Source organism: Calidris pugnax, unplaced genomic scaffold, assembly GCF_001431845.1.
Source record: "Calidris pugnax isolate Ruff unplaced genomic scaffold, ASM143184v1 scaffold70, whole genome shotgun sequence".
NCBI classification, from domain to species: Eukaryota; Metazoa; Chordata; class Aves; order Charadriiformes; family Scolopacidae; genus Calidris; species Calidris pugnax.
In genome coordinates this window covers 7,877,555-7,897,780 of record NW_015090862.1, presented here as the reverse complement: position 1 = coordinate 7,897,780, position 20,226 = coordinate 7,877,555, and the positions used below count along the sequence as shown (strand labels likewise).

The 20,226-nt window shown below is 38.8% G+C and overlaps 2 protein-coding genes across 7 annotated transcripts in view; one reads left to right on the top strand and one right to left on the bottom strand.

The window, feature by feature from the left end:
• The window catches only part of AP4E1 (adaptor-related protein complex 4, epsilon 1 subunit), a 23,061-nt gene extending 8,489 nt beyond the window's left edge, over nucleotides 1-14,572 (bottom strand). The window contains exons 1-15 of one of the 5 annotated variants that reach the window (XM_014944695.1): nucleotides 14,513-14,572; nucleotides 13,300-13,371; nucleotides 12,339-12,462; nucleotides 10,245-10,318; nucleotides 8,679-8,800; nucleotides 7,687-7,846; nucleotides 6,986-7,152; nucleotides 6,255-6,328; nucleotides 4,095-4,217; nucleotides 3,896-4,005; nucleotides 3,475-3,614; nucleotides 2,399-2,511; nucleotides 2,161-2,279; nucleotides 1,449-1,751; nucleotides 579-693 (exon numbers count right to left, since the gene is read on the bottom strand). In XM_014944695.1, the coding sequence (XP_014800181.1) occupies nucleotides 579-693; nucleotides 1,449-1,751; nucleotides 2,161-2,279; nucleotides 2,399-2,511; nucleotides 3,475-3,614; nucleotides 3,896-4,005; nucleotides 4,095-4,217; nucleotides 6,255-6,328; nucleotides 6,986-7,152; nucleotides 7,687-7,846; nucleotides 8,679-8,800; nucleotides 10,245-10,318; nucleotides 12,339-12,456 (1,738 nt within the window). In that variant the 5' untranslated portion in view covers nucleotides 12,457-12,462; nucleotides 13,300-13,371; nucleotides 14,513-14,572. Of the gene's footprint in view, nucleotides 1-578; nucleotides 694-1,448; nucleotides 1,752-2,160; nucleotides 2,280-2,398; nucleotides 2,512-3,474; nucleotides 3,615-3,895; nucleotides 4,006-4,094; nucleotides 4,218-6,254; nucleotides 6,329-6,985; nucleotides 7,153-7,686; nucleotides 7,847-8,678; nucleotides 8,801-10,219; nucleotides 10,319-11,358; nucleotides 11,563-12,338; nucleotides 12,463-13,299; nucleotides 13,372-13,482; nucleotides 13,747-13,794; nucleotides 13,984-14,512 lie in introns of those variants that run through there. The other 4 variants (XM_014944693.1, XM_014944694.1, XM_014944697.1 and 1 more) reach the window with 4 other exon arrangements.
• A 4,397-nt stretch (nucleotides 14,573-18,969) lies between these two features.
• Nucleotides 18,970-20,226, top strand: part of SCG3 (secretogranin III) — a 28,002-nt gene continuing 26,745 nt past the window's right edge. Inside the window, exons 1-2 of one of the 2 annotated variants that reach the window (XM_014944486.1) lie at nucleotides 18,970-19,345; nucleotides 20,026-20,078. In XM_014944486.1, coding sequence (XP_014799972.1) covers nucleotides 19,261-19,345; nucleotides 20,026-20,078 — 138 coding nt within the window. In that variant the 5' untranslated portion in view covers nucleotides 18,970-19,260. The remainder of the gene's footprint in view (nucleotides 19,346-20,025; nucleotides 20,079-20,226) is intronic. The other variant, XM_014944484.1, reaches the window with a different exon arrangement.

The window sequence follows — 20,226 nt, the reverse complement described above, 5'->3', positions numbered from 1 at the left end:
GGGTTTAATATTTTTCCTAGAACTTTTTTTTTTTTTTTTTTTTTTTTTTTTTTTTTTTTTTTTTTAGAAAAAAAAAAAAAAAAAAAAAAAAAAAAAAAAAAAAAGGATTATAGGTAGTTTTGGGATATTTTAAAACAAATAAAAAGCACATACTGCTGTCTTAATTATACCTATACCAGGTAAAAAATGTAGGATTTGTGTCATGAAATAGGTTCATAATGGTTATTATTGCAAACTGTAATTCCACAGTCCAGACTAAGTGCTCAGAATGGTAAAGTTAGGAAACCTTTGCTTTCACTTTAATAATCCTCACAAATTTTAAATCCCACAGACCAATATAAAGGTTCTCCTCTGCAGTACAGCATCCCATGATAAATGAGCAGTTACATATACCAGCTAGACAGACACTAGCTTTAGTTGGAACTAAAATCCAACTTGAACTTAGCTAAGTTTACAAAGAGATGTATTAATATTATTTCTTAAAGTAATGTTATCTTAACTGTACACTTAACTTGTTTGTGAATACTTTATCAAGCCATTTACCAGCTATTTAATAAAAGCAGTAAACTAACAGTCACCTTTTTCCTGAGAAAGTTTCTCCTCTTGTCTCTGGTGGTGAGGCTTATACGGTGCTGCACCACGACCAAGTCCCTCAGCCACAAACCCATCCAGAAAAGATAAGGAAGCATCTACCTACAGAAAATTAAGAAAAGCGAGAAAACAATAAAAATATCTTCTATTCATAAGCATGATGCTACCAAAAGAATATTTTATCTTATCAACAAATTGGGATCTTCCTGTGTCACATCTCCCATACCTATCAGTAAAGCTGCTGTATTAACAGAAATTAGCAGAAGGATGTTGAAACAGACTTTGAGCTAGAGATCTGTAACTTAAATCAACCTCTTCCACTACTGATTTTTTTGTCTAAACAATAAGAAAAGCAGAGTGGAGTTTTCTCAAAATGCTTAAGCGTATCACTACATTATATGGAAACAATGAATTCAAAACAACCCCTCAAGAACCTCAGCAATGTTGCTAGTTTTCCATCAGTTATTATGGACATTTCAGCACAAAGAACAGTAGTTTCTTAATAGTAAACCCTTTGAACTAAAAAGCAGCACCACATCACTAAAGGAGGCCTAATTTGTCTTCAAAAAAAGAGACAACAAAAAAAAAAAAATCAGTGTATGAAATCAGAACTTTGTTAAAAGCCACCCCAGCTTACTAACTAAACACTATGGCTCTTTATCTTTCAGTACAGAACATTATGATTCACCACATATGCATGAAAAAGTACGTTTCCCAAAACTAACTTATATCAGACTGAAGACTGGCACCAGTCAGAACTGTCAAGCATCATTCATTCTGGAAACACCTTTTACCAAAAGTATTCAACTGCCTGAACCACACAAGTTCATGAAGAACACGCATTGCAGCCTTCTTACCACCATGTCATTGCAACTAGCATCAAATGGAAGCAACTTTTTCATCAGTGCTTTGTCTTCACACAGATGCTTCAATTCGAAGGCATATTGTCTCATGCAGGTATCTAGAGAGTTGCTAAATTCTTGGATTAGTTTGTCAACTGTTTTAGAGCAAGAGGTGCGTGATGCTGTCTTGGTGACTGCAGCCATTATCCACACTTTAGTTTCAGGAGTAACAGAAGTCTTCTTCAGCAGGCTGTGTAGCTTTGTCAAAATAACTTCTGGATCAACATCTGTAGCAAGACTGGAATATTCCCCCAATACCTAGTCACAAAGAGCAGACAAAATATGCATTTAGCCACACAGAGCAGTGGTTTCAGTTTTGAAATTGGAATGCAGTACTAAATAACACAATAATATCCACCTCATGCTCAAGAAACTATTATTTAAACATTTTCTAAATTATTTCTTTACCATTTTGTGTTTTAAACGTCAACGGCTTGAAATGACCTTTATGTTAAGTCAGCTTTTCCACAAACTGTGACGAGCTAAGTAGTCCTCAGGCACCAAAGGGGAACATTAAACTCAGATTTCAGCATATTATCTTGACTTCAAGTAAAAACAGAATATTCATGACTAAAAATAAAATTTTAAAATATTTATTAAAAACATCACTACCTTTGACAGTTTCCTCATATCTGTGTATTCAACTTTGACCATGTCTCTACCTTACCCAACTCATAACTTGAAGGAATTTCTGGGGATACAATGCACTTTCATCATCCAGCAATGCCAAGTAAGACTGCACCGCATACATCCGTAGCTGATCATCTTCCTTTCCATCATCAAATCCTAGATAGAAAACAACACATACTTTGCCTGAAACGAAATAGCATGTCCCATCAAATATTTCAAAGTGCATTTTAAGAAAACAACACCACATTCTCCAGAGCATTTGGGGAGATTCTCACCTTCAGCCAGCAGCCTCAGAAAGTTGTTTGGAATATCAGGATGCACAACATCACCTCCAACTGAAAACACAGCATTCATTGTTTGGATGAACCACTCATTGTCAGGGGCATACCTGTCCAGATGTTAAGGAATGAAGTGCGAAGGCATAACTTTTTCTTTCTTTTTTTTTTTTAGTACATTTCCTAAGAAAATAAATTTTCCACAAATAAGCTACACCTCTTCCTCTCTCCAATAAGCTGGGGTCCTTAGGTCAAATATCAGCTCAATCTAACTGAAAAGGAAATATTACTGTATCTTTTCTAAAATGTTTCCTGTAAACTTCATGAAAACTGGTGATCAGGCAGAGAACTCCTAAATTACTGCCCTGTTGAAAAAACCCACACACAAACTTCACAGCTATGCATTATGTGCAATTTGCTGGCTTGCCAATCAATATATCTTAAGTTGTGCATGAATAAATGTTAGAGTAAAAAAATAAGAGTTTGAGTAGACTTCACAGAGCATGAACAGCCACATTCACAGAAGGATTTAGCTCTGAGAACATGTCCTACCATATTTTAAGTTCACATTTGCTCCATGCTAACTTTTCAGCATAATCTCTTGAGTTTGTTTGCTCAATATCTCTTGATCAATGATAGACTAAGCTGTTCTTTTCAGCTGTGTTTTGCTGTTGATTTACTGAAAAACAATAAACATTTTGATCATGCCCACAATTACAGAACAGCACTCAATGCAGCACTGAGGCATCTCTCCCCATGCAGTGGTAAAAGACTTTAAAGACACAAGGTTTTAATGCTAAAACTCCAAAGCCAAAATAAAGTATTTTGAGTGCAATTACTTTCTCGCAGTGAAATACAAGAAACACCGTGGTCATTTTGGTACACACTTCCTTTTGCATATCTTTTTTTTTTACATTTGAAAGCCAGTGGAAAGCATAGCTTAGTATCTACTTCAAAAGATCATGAAAGATGTTTTGAAAGGTAAAAATGCTACATTTGCTTGATTTCTGACTCCAAAGCTTCAGAAGAATAAAAGGATATTTCTCAGCTAGCTCAGAAAAATAATAAAAGGATATTTCTCAGCTAGTTCTGCTATTTTGCCAACTAAGTTGATGATAGCATATTCTTCCTTGCTTTCTTTTAAGTAGTCAAGCATCTTCTGAACTATGACAATTACATTCTGTCCATTTGTAATTCTATAGAGAAGCTCTAGAGTCTGAAAAAGAAAGCAAAAAATATATTTAGTTGGCTCTGACAATTCAAAAAAGGAAGTAGGCAAACAGAAACATCTTAGCAGAATGCCAAATTGAGCAACTGTATTTGACAAGTCAAATGAAATATGCTGCTTATTTACACAGCTTGTCACATTACTATTGTTCATAACTGTTCTCTCACAATAACCAAGACATAATATGCTTTTTACACTACTTACTTTAGAAAAACCTATCACTCAGCTTAAAAGTTAATCTAACTTTTTAGATTTAAAAATTCACTAACCTCCCTTTTAATAATGGGATCTGGATGGTCCAGACATTCAATTATCGTCATCTGGTGCTGAAGTGCCAGATTAGGATCCTGCTGGATAACATAGGTCAGAGCCTTTAAGCCTAGAATATAAGTGATTGAGAATGATATAACAGAATGTATACTACTATGATCAAATTAAAAACATCTTAATGAAATCAGGTATCCTTACCTAAGTACTTCAAATTAATTTTAGGTGACAAAACAAATTTTCCAATACACTTGGCAGCCTTTTCAAGTAGTTCAGATTTGGGATGAATTGTATAAATTGTTTGGACACATTCAAACAAGATGGCTGTGGGAGGGGAAAAAAAAATCCAACATGTAATTAATGTGCATTAAATACTTCTATAATGCAAAAATGTTTAACAAGCAAACAAGCTCACTGGCTATATCAAGGAACGGCACTGCTGTCCCACCCCCACTGAATCTAACTGCTGAGTACCTACTGACAGAAGTAAAAGCAGGATGAAAGACTATCTCTTCTAGTATATACCTATTTTTTATTAGCTTTTGCCACTGCACATACAACTTTCTGTCCTTATTGCTCAAGGACTGGGATGGTTTTTAGAACGCCAATGGGAAACTATAAATGATTTGAGACCACGCACTTCTCAATAATTCATACGATTTCTTAGCTACTACCAACAGCCAAAATCACCCCAAGAACATATTTATTTAAAAAAACAACCCTTGACATAGTTGTCTGTAGAAAAGCTAGAAGTAAACCGAACAACACACAAAAAGTAATTAATCCTTTGTGGCAGCAATTCAGGCAAAGTTTCAGACCAAGTTACTCTTGCCAAGTTAACTGGCATTTAAAAATCAAGATCTAATTTTCAGTTGTTCTTGTAATTCAGTCCCTAACTGAACTGTCCAATAGGCAATCTACTTTTCTTAAGCATTACAAAACTAAATCTGGGAAAGACTAGCTTATTAACAGCTCAGTTGCCTACAGGAAGCAAGAAACGTGCATAACCAAGGACTTTGTGTAAGAAAAAAGAGCAAACACTCCGAATTACATTTTTCTTTAGTCTGGGATCATCAACAGAAGTTTTATAAAAGCTTATCATATGAACAAAAACTACATACCTAAATTCTATGTCCTTGCATAAACCATAATAAACTGCCCACTTTGGCCCCATAAGTACTTAAAACAAATTTAATGTTTAACTCTTAGCAATTCCAAGTGCAAATTGTCTGCATTACAAGGCAACACACCTCCCAATACCTTGTGTGTTCTTGCCTAAAAGAATAGAAGCAATAAACTGAATACACTAAAAGTCTGACAGATGTTTCCTCATATATTATTTACTAAAAGAGAATACTTCCCCAAAGCTCCCCTCTTTAGTGGAAGCGAAGCTCACACAATGCTTTACAAAATATCTATCAAGTAGGCATTAGACATCTAGAGCTCTGAGCCATGTTCCTTCCCCACCCCAGCGCTGTTTTAAAAGAGTCTTAATTTTCTTTCCATTCCATTTGCACAGGTACTTTGGCAACATTTATGGGGCTTTACTTTAACAATAAAATAATGAGGGGTTAGGTTTTGGTTTTAATAGTGAAACACCTCTTAATGCAGGGTTCTAGAACATCAGATCTGGGTGTCTGGGGAGGGAAAGGCAAAGAAAAAGCCAAATAAATTGCTCAACTTTTTATTAGAAAAATCTTAACAATGCAATTAATCCTTTTGCTTTGTTCTAGCAACAAATACACCGTTCTCTACTGAAAAGGTAATGAAATTGACACAGCCTTCTACCATGTTCTAGAAATTTTAAATTGAGATGTGTGCCAAAAACATCTATCACTGAACTCTGGAGGTGTAATTTTTATTAACTGAGGGTAGAGGAAAAGCCCTACAGAGCTGTAAGGAACTGATGCTGTCACTCTTGCTTACTTTTTTACTGCCTTTTTCAAGGCAGTGAAAAGAAGATCTAAGCATTTCTAATAAACAGCTGTATCACTAGGATTTTTCTTTTATCATTTATTTCAACTAAGGCAACATTCAGTCAGAGCTTTCATGAAGAAGCTGAAAGCTCTTCCTTTCTGTTCTTTATGGACAAGGACAACACAAACATAGGATAGAGGCTTTTGAGTCAAGAGGAATTCACAGTAAACAAAAATGTTTTACTTCAATGATAAAACCTGTACTCTACAGCAATGTATCACCTGTTTTACAATTTACTATTTGGACACTTAAGAATACAGTTATTGTTCATTAAGAATATAATAAGATTTTTCAAAAGTACTGCATACATATTTTAGCACGAGCAACTACTCATATTTTCAATTTTTCCAAATACTGATAATTACATAAAATAACCTCACCCACCATATGTAATATTATGATTTATCTCCGCTCTCCTTAAAGATTCATCTAGAACATCATACATCAATTCACTTGTCCTGTTTAACAAGAAAAAATAAAGAAAAAATATTCAAAATTATTTGCAGCTCTAACAAGCATGTAGTCTTACTTTGCCAAACAGCTCAAACACTAGTATTGAAATCTGTAACACAAATTATTGATCATATCCCCAGATTCACTTCAACATGGAAGAGCTCTATAACATGTTTCTAAATGGCATCTAACAAGATGTTTGCAGCTTTCAAAAGAACCATTTACCATATCACAAGAATGAAAACACTGCCCTCACTGCTTGTATAAAAAAGTACAACATCAACAGGAAAAGGATCACAGACAACTAGCTCCTCCTGAAATGACACCTCTTTTAAAAGTATCTTACTCTGGATTTTCACACAGTTGTTTGATAACATAGTAATAGAAGTCCCAGGAAAAAAAAAAATAAAAATATTTCAAGCATATTCCACAATGGTTCCAATTGTTTAGCCAATCCAGAACAAATTAATTTTGTACTTAAAAAAAAAAAAAAACACAACAAACTATCTCCTCACCGTATTGGTTAGTAACAAATGTGTAAGTTCAACACTGAAATGTTCTTACGGAAAAAAAACCAAAGCAGAAAGCTGTCTAGGAAGTACAGGTCATAACTGTATTCTTTGTACCTTCAAAATATCAATTATAGAGAAAGATATGGTTACCTTGGATCATCTTTTCCTAACAGCCCTAATATTCTTAAAAGCTGAATTTGTAACCATGGTGCTGGCACGCTGTGATAGTTGAAGTCAACGGGGAGCTTCCCTCCCACTACCTGCTTCAGGATGGTTACAAAACTCCCAGTCAAGTCCTTGTATCCAGAGGAGTTTTCCTACATAATGAAAAAGAAATACAATTCAAAGATTTTGATACAGCACCTCAAAAGTAAAAATAAACCACAACTTAAGTATGATCAAAATACCTACACTAACGGTTTAATTTCTTTAAATCAAGCTTCTGCTCTCACCCCTCAACACCTCTAAGTTCTTCGCTTTAAACCTATGCTATTTTCTCACACATTTGCAAAGGGAGTAAATGTAGCTTGAAGGCAACAGTAAAAAACACACACAAAAACATTCACAAGCAAGTTTCAGCAAATCCTCTAACACACTGTAGAAGCTAGATCCTAAGCTCAGGATACCAATGATGCTGAGCATTCAGATCGTGCAAGAAGCAGACCTGTCAAGTTAAATGGAGAGCTAGCACAAAGAAACATAGCACAAATATCCGTGATCACATAAATTAACTTTTCTAACAATTACAAGTAAGCTTTTTCTGCAAAACTTCTGAACAGTACACTGTGCATTTAAAATTAAAAATTTAAAATAGTTCCTAAGTTCAATTGTGCTTCTAATTCTTTGCCTACCTTAATCATTTGAAGATAAATATGCAAAGAGGCAGCCATGACTCCAGCATCCCTGTCACATAAGGCTTTCCGGAACTTATCATGAATATGCTGAACTTGGTTAGGAGCAATGAGATAGAATTTATATAAAGCTTGAACAGCTTTTCTTCGGATAATTTCCCTGAAGAGAAAGAAGATTTACAGAAAACAAAATGAAACTGCTGGTGTATTTTAAGTACTTAAAAAAAACCCACTTGCACTTGTTATTTGTACAGCAACATAAAATTATGTGGCCAGCCATTGTGATTTGGAGAGAGATGAGAATCCATGCTTTATATATTTCATAACAAATGACTTTGCAAATACCATCTAAGTGAGGAAGTGACAAAGCAAATTTAAAAGCATAGTAGGGCTTCATGTCAGATTGACGATTCAAGAGAATGGCCACCAAATAAACAATGAAATTGGCCACTGCTGATCTGTTGTGATCACTTGTGCAGCTCTAAAAAACACTTGCCCAGAAGTTACCATGTCAGTTCATTCTGCAGTTCCCTTTCAACTCAACACTTATAATATTATCCTCTGTGTATGGGATATTATAAATTATGGATCACACAATTCAAGGGTATTAATATATGCAGATATACTTTTACCAACAAAGTTTCTATAAAGAGCTTTATTTTAAAAAAAAGAAAAGTATCAGTGAAGTACTCCACTTACTCTACAAATACTTCTTCATCCACATATTTGTTAAAAGGACACCACCAAAAAAATTCAATTACATTTACCTATCAACACTGGTTATGAAAAAAATTAATACCTCTCCAATACTCAGTAAATACTGCAAATAAAACAGACGAGAATTTATGAGTAAAACAAGGAGAGGAACAATTTTTGAAGGTAATGATTAGAAAGATCAACTCAGAATAAAACCACAGTTTACTAAAACTAACTACAACATTAAGTCATTGGAGTGTACCAGGCCACTTGAAATTCTGTAAATGAATACGTACTTGGAATGCTGGAGCTTGTCTTCTATTAGGGGAAGAACAGCTGGAATCATCTCCCGTGGAAAGATCTGGCTGACAACAGTTAACGCCATGCACACCTCTACGAGATTAGTGCTCTGTAAGTCCTGTTAGAATCATTGAGATAAGACAGTCATTTTTTATTTAGACTTTAAAATTCTGCACAGACGTAACCCAAATCTTTCACAAGCAGGCTGGATATAGCCCACCTACAGCAAGCATCCCGCTGCCAGCCATCCCCTTGTCTGCTTGTGTTTGAGAAGCACCAGCTCTCACTGAGTTAATCAGGTTCTTTTCTTCTCTTATACAGGAAGAAATAAGGAGCTCCTCAAACCCATATGACAGAACTACAATCATATTTTAAACGTATGTGAGATTAACACACAATGTTTGGTTACAGAAATTTTTTTATGATTGCAAAACTATGCTAAGCCCCCAGCTGGATCAGTGGGATGAGTCACATCTCACAGAATTCAACAGCATTCCCTCTAGCGTCTTTGATCTAGCCCAAAGAATTAAGAAGAAAAATCACCAAGCTCAATAATACTGTCAGTTACATATCCGTACACTAAAATAAGACGTTACCTACTCCCTAAGAAGTGAATGCAAATTACCTGATTTATTACATAATATCCTACAAAAACATAAATAATAAAAATTAACAGTCTGTCCCAAATATAATTAAAAGGAGTAGATATAGCTCACCACAATCTTAAACCAAAAAAGGATGGATGAATTCATGAAATACAGGATTAGAATTATTTTTCAAAACAAATGAAACATTTAAGATTTCCAGATCACATCATTATTTGTTCTGGCCATTTGTCCCAGGCAAGTTTTCGTCCTCATTTTGATTTAGTTCTTTGTGGACTCCCATTTTTCACTTTTTTTTTTTGTATCCTTACTCAATGATATAAAAAGTTGAAAACTCAAGTTTCAAGTAAAGATCTTCAAAGATTATAAAACAGTTTTCAGTCACAACAACAAAATTAGTATCTCTTTCAGTCTATAATTTATGTGACTTTGACCTACTGTAATATGAAAGCAATCATTACACAGAGTTACAGTAAGTCACAACTGCTCCATGTAAGAGGCTGTAATATAGATGATGACACCTATAAAATATTATTAGGTACTAGAATTTCAGTGTCCCCCCAAAGCGTATTTCCATTTTCTATTAAAATTATCAAAGGAACTCAAAGAAGCCAACAGGTACTTGCTGTCAGTTAAAAGCAAAAGTTTACATTGAAATATGCATGCACAGCTCCTCCTGGAGTTGAGAATGTATATAATTGGTACATTTTATAAAGAAAATTTTACGGTACATCTCCTTTGAAAAAATGTAAAAATATGGCTTCAACAGCAGGAATACCAAGATTAAATTAAAAAGCCAGGGAAAACTGTTTCAAATTTTCATTGCTAACCAAAGAAAGAGCAATTTTAAGACAGCAAGATAGAACTGATGAGTATGTAGCTTAGATGTTGCCTGACAGAAAATGGGAAGAATTGGTTCAATTTTAGTTTACCTCCAGACATCCAAAAACACTGTACCTTCACAACTGTGTTCACAAGTAGAAGTAGCAGTTCATGGTTTTCATGTAGAAATAAAGAAACTGCCAAGTAACCTATAAAAGAAAGCAGCTTTCATTACCACTTTCAAGCAATAAGTGACTTCAAAATAGAAAACTTAAGATTGACTGTAATAAGAGTTCTCTCAAACAATTACAAAAGCCCAAGAAAAGACCCCACTGTTGGATGGCAGTTGCTCGGGTTTTAAATATCAACACTTCCTTTTATTTCCAGGCAAACTACTTATATTTGTGGTTGCAGTACAGCTCAACAAATAACAGCTAAGAATTCATAAGATGTGAGAAATGAGACATTACAATACTGTTATAGCTAAAAAGCAGTCAAGAGCACCATGAGAAATCACTTCCTGGAAAACTATCATCTTCTCTGCACAGATAAAAGTATATTACTTCTAGAATACAAAACACAAATGCACTTCCTTTTCTTTTTTTAAAAAAAAAATAAAGTTCCATTTCAAATAAAAATTATATTTAACGTGGAATACAGAAGAGTAAATTTAACATCCTATGCCAAAAACTGCCTTGTTATTTCATAACAATTCCAGAACCCCAGAAAAGCAACCTGCCAGAAACCTTTTTCTTCAAGACCCCTCTTCCTTTTAAACTAAGGGACTGAAAGGCAGGGAGTAGGGAGAGTGAGCCACAACTCATGGTAATATTTGTATTACAGAAATGGATCTAAAAAAAAAACAGTCGTGGTTCATTCAGGGCTTAGGGATCAAAATGGACAACTTGCATACAAACAACTATGTTGTCTGGGCTATCAGACTATTCTACCTGCTTGTGGAACTATGGATTTCCATCACTATGGAACTCAAGATAACAGCCTTTTACCAGATAAAAGCTAAGGGGACTTTGTGTCCTGAGAACTTTAAGCCCCCTATATTTAAAATATAATATAAAAAGTTACTGCTTCACCAAAACCTTCTCAAAAAGAGCCCTACTATGGAAAGGTCTCAAACCCATTAATTAACAAGACACATTGGTACTTGACACAGAGGTCACAAAATTTTCTTCAAAACAGGTTACCACCTGCCCTCCCAGGTTTAGTGAAGACAGAATTTCTTAATCCCTACCAGAGCATCTGTGCACTGGCTTTCATTACTCAGGGATAAAGCAACTTTAAATCATCACGTGTAACATGTTCTCTCAGAAACTCCAATACTTGAGTGGATGATCCAGATGAAACTCAAACAAAGGATATCAAACAAGCATATCCCGCAAGACATTGCCTTCCTTCTGTGTATGCAGACACAGTATTGCTTGGAGTTAAACCATTTTCTCTGCAAACAAGAAGAAATGTCTTCACTAGGCAGTTGAATCAGCAACTGCAAGGAAATTCTCCAGATGAGACAGGCTAACAGCTACTTCAAACTAAATCTATTGGAAACAAGTTAACAGCCACACTGGCAAGCAAGGAAATCACAATAGCATAACATTTCAAAGAAATCTGAATTAGCCTTTCAGATTTCCTCAGGAACTTCTGCATCTATGCTATAAGGACCTCCCTTCTTACCTCATTTCCTACAACTGTTTCTAAACTAAATAATAAAAAAAAAATCCTACAAATACTACAAGCACCAAAACAGAAAATATTTTAGGGACATTTTTGCTAGCACCAATATGCTCTTTATAAAAATTCTAAACAACTATCTCCAAGTTAAATATTGGGAAAACAATACTACGCTTGCAGAAATTGTCTGACAGGAGCATCTTTTTCTACTCTTGTACTACAGTTCTTGAAAAAGAAACCAAACCCTGACAGAAACTCATTTTCAGCTTGATGTGACTTTTAACAAAATTTCTCAGAAATTACTTCTTTATTGGTGCCACAATTCAAAACAATGAAAGAATAACTGGTCTACAAGCAGATATAGAGCAGCTCACAAGCTAGAGCATTAGTTACTTTGAAAGAGGAGCAAGAGACTATGAAACAAGACCAAGAAAACAGAAGAACCTTTTAAGTTATATTTTTAACATGAATTATTATTAATCCCAAGAAACTTTAAAATATGAGTTTGAGAACATTATTAAGGCTACAGCTCCACCCACATACCAACTCTTTTCTCCAAAAGATTTCCTTGCTGTGCAAGCTTGATTGCATGGATATATCCAAAGGAAGACTCATACCCCAGCATTTCACAATAGATGAGTCTAACCATGCATTCTTTCATCAGCCTCTGAAATACCAAAAATAAATTATTAACAATTTTAAGTCAGTCATGTTTTATGCTCTTCTTCACTGCTCTAATCAAGTAGGTGACTTTATCTGATAGAAACATATGTGCATTCACACACGCTTTCTGAAGTCAGGGTACTCGCAATTTTTCCTTTGCTATGAACCTCTTCTGAGAGCCAACGTTAATTTCTAACCGTAAGAGCAGAAATTCCCATATACTACCCTTAAATATGTTATCAACAGTAGATTAATTATGATTAACATAAATTAATTATATGAAGTGGCAGGTGATCACACTGCAGATGCAAATTATTCTTTACCAATCATTACACTGACCTAGGATGGGTTTTCCCTATGCGTGATGTAAAACTTTATTTTTCCCTTCAAAAACTCTCACTTATGGGACTGAAGCATTCATTAACTAACTCAAACCAAAATATATCAAACTCCTGCAACTCAAGACACGTGCAAGAACACATAGATCAAAGCACAGCTTCTTACACAGCACAAATTAATTGTCAGAACAACGTCAGCCTAGAAAGGTTATTTGATGGAAGCAGTTCATCATCTAGCTTTTTTGTTTATATTAATTTCAGAAACTACTGAATGACAGGCTTGGGGTGCTGTATTGCTACAATTTGTTCACATTGAACAGAACTGCAGTGTCCTCACTATTTGAGCCACGCTGCAAAACCAAACACATTGGTATCTGCTAATGCTGAAAATTAAATAACTATAATGCAGATAACCTGTATGCTCCCCCTGGCAAAAGGAGCACAGTGCTTTTTTCCACCTTTGGCCCGCTGTTCCCACAGCCAGCGACCACTAACGAACTTACAAGTGTTGTGGTGGGGGCAGAAACTGTTGCTTTCAAACTGGTTAGCTCCTGCTGGATTAGTTTTTCTTCTTCCTAGAACAGATTAAACTTCTTATTTTCATCTCGCATAAATTCTGGAGGCAAAAACTTAAAGCAGAAGCCGAAGACGACCCATTAATTTAACAGCATTCCACCAGCGTATACCTCATTCACGGCAGTACCACCGGGCTACTTGTTTCAAGCACAGAAGGCAATTTTTGCCTTCTTTAAGGATCTTTAAGGTCCCTTCCAACCTAAACACGCATCGCGAGGAGGTTTGTGGCCGGGTCCCGGGGCTGAGGGGAGAGGCCGGCGCCCGCCGCCGCGGCTGGGGCCCGCACCACAGCGCACCAGCGCCCCGCGGGACGGCGCCGGCCCCTCAGGGAGGGAAGGGAGAGGAGTAAGGCCCGGCCCCCACCCGCTGCGACGCGGCGGGAGGAGCGGGAGGCCCGGCCCGCCCCGCAGCGCGGCCCGTACATGCTTGGAGGTGAGCGCCGTGATGCTCCGGATGAGGCTCCCGAGTCGGGAGGTGACCGAAACCCTGGCAGGGCCGCCCCCGGCGCCCCCCAGCCCGGCGCCCGGCTCCTGCTGCCCCAGCAGCCCGGGCAGGGCGCTCAGCGTCCGCTCCACCACGTCGCTCATGGCGGCTCCCGCCGCGGCCCCTTCCCCGCCGCCGCCGCCCGGAAGGGAAGCACAGGCGGCGCCGCGCACTTCCGGGACCGCTCCCGCCCAGCCCCGCCCCGCTCGCGCCTGAGGGAGCCGGGGGACACCGTAATGGCGGCGCGCTCTGAGGGGCGGGCAGCGGCCTCGGGGCGGCCCGGGCTGTGCGACAGCCGCTCCCTCAGCCCTCGGCCTCGCCTGCCCGCCGCTGCCCGCCCCTCAGAGCGTGCGGCTGAGCTGAAGGACAGCGTTTAGAGCCGGTCAGCCCGGCGGAGGGCGACGCTGAGCCCGGCCCGGTCTCCGCTGGCGGCTGCTCCGCGGTACGGCGGGGGCGGGGTCCTCCGCGGTACGGCGGGCGCAGGTCGCGTCCAGATACGAGCAGGAGCCCCCCTGAGGGAGCGCTGCCTTGGAGAGGGGCGCGGGAGCCGCCGAACCGCCCCGCCCGGGCTCTTTAGTTTTTTGTCAGTATCACAAAACAAAGGCATTTAAAGGTGGGTTTGCAAAGAAAGCAGTGGCATGATTTGTAGGTACTTACGGGAGGTATTATTCTTAAAGCGTGAATGGAAACATCTAGAGAGCGGCCTTGGCTGAGAGGCTCCCCGCAGCGCTGTCCTGAGGCGATTCCGCCCCAGCAGGGCTCGGCCGCTTGAGAAGGCTTTCACCGCGCAGCTGCTGGGGGCTGCCTCTGCCTTCATCGCCATGGCAAATCGCAGGGTGGATTGGGTTGGAAGGGACCTTAAAGACCATCTCGTTCCAGGGACACCTCCCACCAGACCAGGTTGCTCAAAGCCCCATCCATTCTGGCCTTGAACACCTCCAGGGATGGGGCGTCCACAGCTTCTCTGGGCAACCTGTGCCAGTGTCTCAGCACCCTCATCTTCCTAATACCTAATCTAGATATTAGATCTTGTGGATGGGGTGGAATTGGGCATTCACCAGCAAAGCAATGAAATGAACACGTCAAAGAAGGCTGCCAGGTGACTTCCACAGATACCTCATACCACAAGTGAAAAAGTGCATCTAACCCAGTCACGTTTACCTGATGCATTAGGATATACCTTTCCAAAGGTGCAATGAAATCTTTGGCCAAATGCAACAAGATACATTCGGATAGTCTTTAATGTATTTTTTAACAGAATTGTTTTTCTCTCACTGTTTTTCCTGTGACAAGGAAAACGCATAGTGCCACTTAAATATGAGTCAATTGTCTTGCAAAAGACAGCAGACTAAATTAATACTGAATCTATGTAGTTTTGAATGCGTAATTCCATTTCAGAAACCCACGTATGCCTTTTTCAATTACACATATTTTTGTAAAACAAAATTACTTGACATTTTCTGGTTTGTATTTCAGTTCAAAGGTGATTTTTTTTTTCCTAGAAAGGGTGGAGAAGAAACTGAAGTAATCCCTTCTCAGCTATGTGTTTCCAAGGGAAAAGTATCTCTCCATCTCCAACACATGTCTGGTCAGAAAAATCATGGTGAAGTTCCAAGCTATAAATTGATATAAAAAAAAAAAAAAAGCGCCAATTAGGAACAAACTGAGGTCATTATTTTAAAACGTATTAAAAGCTGGCATTTCCTTGAAGCTAAGTTGGAAGATTTGGACTGTATTTTTAAAGTTCATTTTAAGAAATGAATTGGTTAAGAAAAATCTCAGTTAAGAGTTACTCATGTAAAGACATTACGTTGCAGAAGGTAAAAACCTTGTAAGCTTTGCAGACCAAAAAATGTAAGTTCAATAAGCATAGGAAAAGCTGTTGGTAGAGCTGATGGAACTGGAACAAATGATCAAATCTTAATAACTTTTTTCTTCTATTTTTATAGACTCTAGGGTCTTACATCCTTCTCTTTGCCTTAGGTGGTGTACTGATAAATGCTGTATGTAAAATGACTTGTAGAGTACAAACCCTCAGGCTTGTGTGTGATTAATTTCTCATACTGTTGATTGCATTGAAATGGAGAGGACTATTCATAGTGCACACATATGTGCAAGATACATGACTTATGGTCAGATGATTGTAGATACATCTAATGCCTTGCATAAAGATCACCAGTAACTTTTCCAATTATTTTTTTTTCCTTTTAAGCATGAGAATATTAAGTATATCATTTAGCATAATATGAGATAAAGTAGAAAAAGCAAATCCAGAACAGTAAGGAATGTCTACCAAGTAGACATAAACTTGGCAAGGTGCATTGTTGGGTTGTTTGGTTTTTTTCTGCTTTCATCTGCCTTCTGTTTTCATCAGCTAGATGAAAAACCTTGAAGTGTGGTTATACAACAACTGTAAAAATAGCACTGAAAGGCTGCATTTCAGTTATTTCCCTAGGCTCCGTATCAACTGCACTCACCACAATAAAAAACATTATAATTGCCATTCCTGTAAGTTCTCCTTGGCATCTGATAGGCAAGTGGTATTCTTTCTGGCTCATGAATCATCACTGGAAATAAATAGCTCTAGAATAGAAAATGGGTTGATTGTGGGTGAGCCAAAATAGAATCCAAAATAGAAGAGCTTATGCTCTTCACCGTATTGTCTCTGCGCTGGGAAGAGGAGTGTGTAGTTGTAGATGATGTAAATGATGCCAAATGAAAACAGAGATGTAGTGAGAAACAAAGGCAGCACTTTTACCCAGTCATTTTCCTACGCTGATTAAACATATTTTGTCATAATTAGCAGAGATTATGTATTATCTGTCACGTATCATACAAGCTCACCAGTGCACTACCAAGGGGTACTGGGCCAAATGTGCAAAACCAGAGCGTGGCAGTGCAGGTGTGCTCTGTGCTTCCAGTTACAGCACGTGTCTGGGAGCACGTTGTGATGTCTCCATGAACAGGGAAAGGGGTTGTGTCAAAGTTTTAGGTTTGGCTTTCCTGGCATGTTTCTTTTTTTTTTGCTTGCAGTTTTAAGAACTAGAGTGGCTACTGCAGCCATACTGTCTTTTGATGATGGCAGGCTTTGAGTTCTTTTCTCTCCGTGCTACCATTCCCAGCCCCTGCAGAGTCCTTGGGTGTCATTTCTTGTTAGAGAGGCTTGGCAAAGCAGGAGGTGATTTAGCACTAAGGAAATAACAAACCGTATGGAATCAGGAAATTATAGAGAAAAGAATTCACATAAATAGAAACATTTATCCCATAAACAGAAGCGTATCGTGTAAAATAAACACATTTGAATACAGTTAGACATATCATTATACACAAAACCCCATATTTTACACATATCACAGAAATAGGTGTCTTTTTAATCAGCAACTTCTTTGCATTATCGTCACCAGAGAGTTCCTTTTCTGATCTCACTGCTTTTCAGCTATCTTGATTTCAGCATGTTTAAAGTACATTCATTGCTTTTGTATTTTATGGTGACTTCTGTCTGAATGACTAAAGAAATGGAGTCCTCTAAGTAGATGTACATTTACAGTGCATTGCAGAAAATATTCAAATGGTATAGAAGTAAGAATCAGGAAGGGTAAATTGAGAGAAAGTAGACATTTTTTGAGCATTGAGAACATTAGATAGGCAATTAACTGTTGAATGAATAAAAAACCAGGATAGAATATCAAGCCACATTGAAGTAAGAATTGACAGTTTCATTTTTCTGTATCAGAAATATTCTGTAGTTTCGAGATTTGTGTTGGGATGTGTGTATATATGCTAAAGATGGCAGGGGAAGAGGTTACTCTACACTTTCTTGTGGAAGCACTTCTGTGCTTCTAAACTGAGGGAAGGTTGTGTTTAGCATAATAGGTTTCCTTGTAGGTTACCAGACAATGTTTAAATAAGGCTATTTTGTTCTTATATACAACTATGCTCAAAAGGTTTTTATCCAAAATATCCTATAATTCCTAACGCTGATATAGCTGCAAGAATGGGAGCCCGGCTCTAGGTAGAGATTCTGGGGTTATCAGTGTATTTCTGAAAGTTATTTTCATTGCTCTGGATCTGTGGATCACAGGCAGAATCATTTATGGAAATGAGTCTGATGTAAACTATAGCATCGCATTTTGTCTAATTTTCATCTAATTTATATGGAAAGGCTTGAGTATTAAATAAAGTGGTTGCTATTAGGGGGGAAAATTGCTATTTTTTTTAGAGCTTGTGGTCCAATTAAATATCATTGTTCTACTTTTTGTGTTCTTCCCAGATTATACTATAATAACGTTATGCATTGGTGAGAGACTGAACAGTTCCACTGTGTTCCGGGTTTTCAGTTGTAAATGCACTGATCCTCTTCGTCTCTTCAAATAGAGATTTAAGGTGGTTTGTTTTTTCTTTAGGAGTTAGCAAGATTTCTAATGTTAAAGGTTTTCAGCTGACCTCTACATGTATGCATTTACATCCACAAAACTATGAGATCTATTTTGACGAAAAACAACTGTGATTTGTCTCCCATTTTGGAAGCAGATCCTATAGTTCTGAAAAGAGCTACCGCTGCGATCCTTTGTTCTGCCATAAAACGGTGAAAATGTCTTCCTCCGATCCCGAGGGATTTGTTGCTGTTCTGTGCCTGCAAGGGCTAAATTTTAATTTATGAAAATGCACAGAAGTAGCTTACGTGCTTAATGTCACTTGTGCTGCTGCTTTTTTTAATTTCTTTTTTTTATTCAAAATTTTAAAGAGCAAGATGTGCTATAATTAAACTTTTGATGTCCTCTCTTCGTAGTAAAAAGAATCATCGATGACTGTGCCCTCACTGTGTAATTCACCCCCATGAACAGAGCTTACGTAGATGTAAATGATTCATAGGCCTCCTCTGCGGGGCCGGATTTAGCTTTTATGGCTCAAAAAGCGTGTGCGGCCCAGCCTTGCTGCGCTGACCCCACACCCCAGGCCCCCCCGGGATGTCCGGGATTTTCCCGCAGCCCCTTCCCAGAGTTTGCCTGCGCTGCCCAAAGCCCTGCGTCGGCAGCGCTCCTTCTCCCCCGGGAGCGGGAGACGAGGGGCTGCGGCTGCCGGGAACCGCGGGAGCGGAGCGGGGCGCGCATGCTCCGCCGGCCGCGGCCCTCCCCCGTCTCCTCCCCCCATGCCCGGGGCCGGCGGCGGGGACGGCCTCCACCATTTCCGCGGCCGCGGGGAGCGGGGACCGAGCGGTTTTCCCGAGCGCCGGCTCCGCTCAGCTGCTTCAGCACCGCGCCGCTGGACAGCGCCCGCCGGGCGGCGGCTGCGCGGCGCTTGGGGCCGCGGGCGCGGAAGGGCGCGCAGGGCAGGAGCCCCCGCGGGCAGGAGCCCCCGTCCCTGGCCAGGCTCCCCATCCGGCGAGGTGGCCGGGCAGCGGCAGGATGTTCCTCAAGCTGGCGGTCGTGGTGCAGGTGCTGTCGTTGCTGGCAAGCCAGGGGCATGGCTTCCCGAAACCAGTGGGCAAAGGTAAGCTCCTTCGGTCATACATTTTCTCCGAGCTGGGGAAAGTTTTGCAGGGTATAGAGAGAGGAAAGCAAAAACTTTCCTTCCACTTGGCAAAAAGCAGTTAGATTCTAAAGAAACAATATTCCTGGCGCCAGATGCTCAATCACTGAAGTTGCAATCTAATATTAAAGAGGATAGGTGCTGGTAGAAGGAAAAGCTCTGAATTTTTTCAGTCTTTTCCAAGCAATGTTTTCATCCATTCTGCAGTAGTTTCTGTACAAGTCTCTCTCTCTCACTCCCTGTATCCCCTGGTATTCTAGATGTAAGAGATTTTTAATCTCTTGGTTGTGCCAATCCGATTATTGCTATTTTAGTCAATCTCCTACAGCATTTTTTTCCTCAGTTTGTTTATGAGTTTTCTCATCAGAAAGGGGTTACTGAGTCTATATCTGTATTTCTATTACATCTCTTACGGAATCTCTCCCTCTGTCTCAAACAGTCTTCCTTTGTTTAAATGACTTTTTAATTGTATTCTCATTCTTCTAGGAACACCGAATTTTTTCACGAGTACTAGCAGTTGGCAACATATTTAAGACACCACATTTTATGGGAGAAAACTATAAATTAAGAGAAAATGTGCTTTCTCTTTGTAGTTGCACCCATCATGTAACTGAGTATATATGTGTGTTTGTTTATTCTAGATAAAGGTATACACAACAGACAATTAAGTGTAGAAAGACCTTTGGAGGAACAGGTAAGTGAAAAAGCGCTTTTAGTTTTGTTATTTTCATAATATTTTGAGCCTTCAGGTACTAGATCCATGAATTTCCTAATGGCTTAACAAATGAGTTAAAAATAGGTTTGTCAGTAAAGTAAATATTGATGGGATTGGGTACAAATTA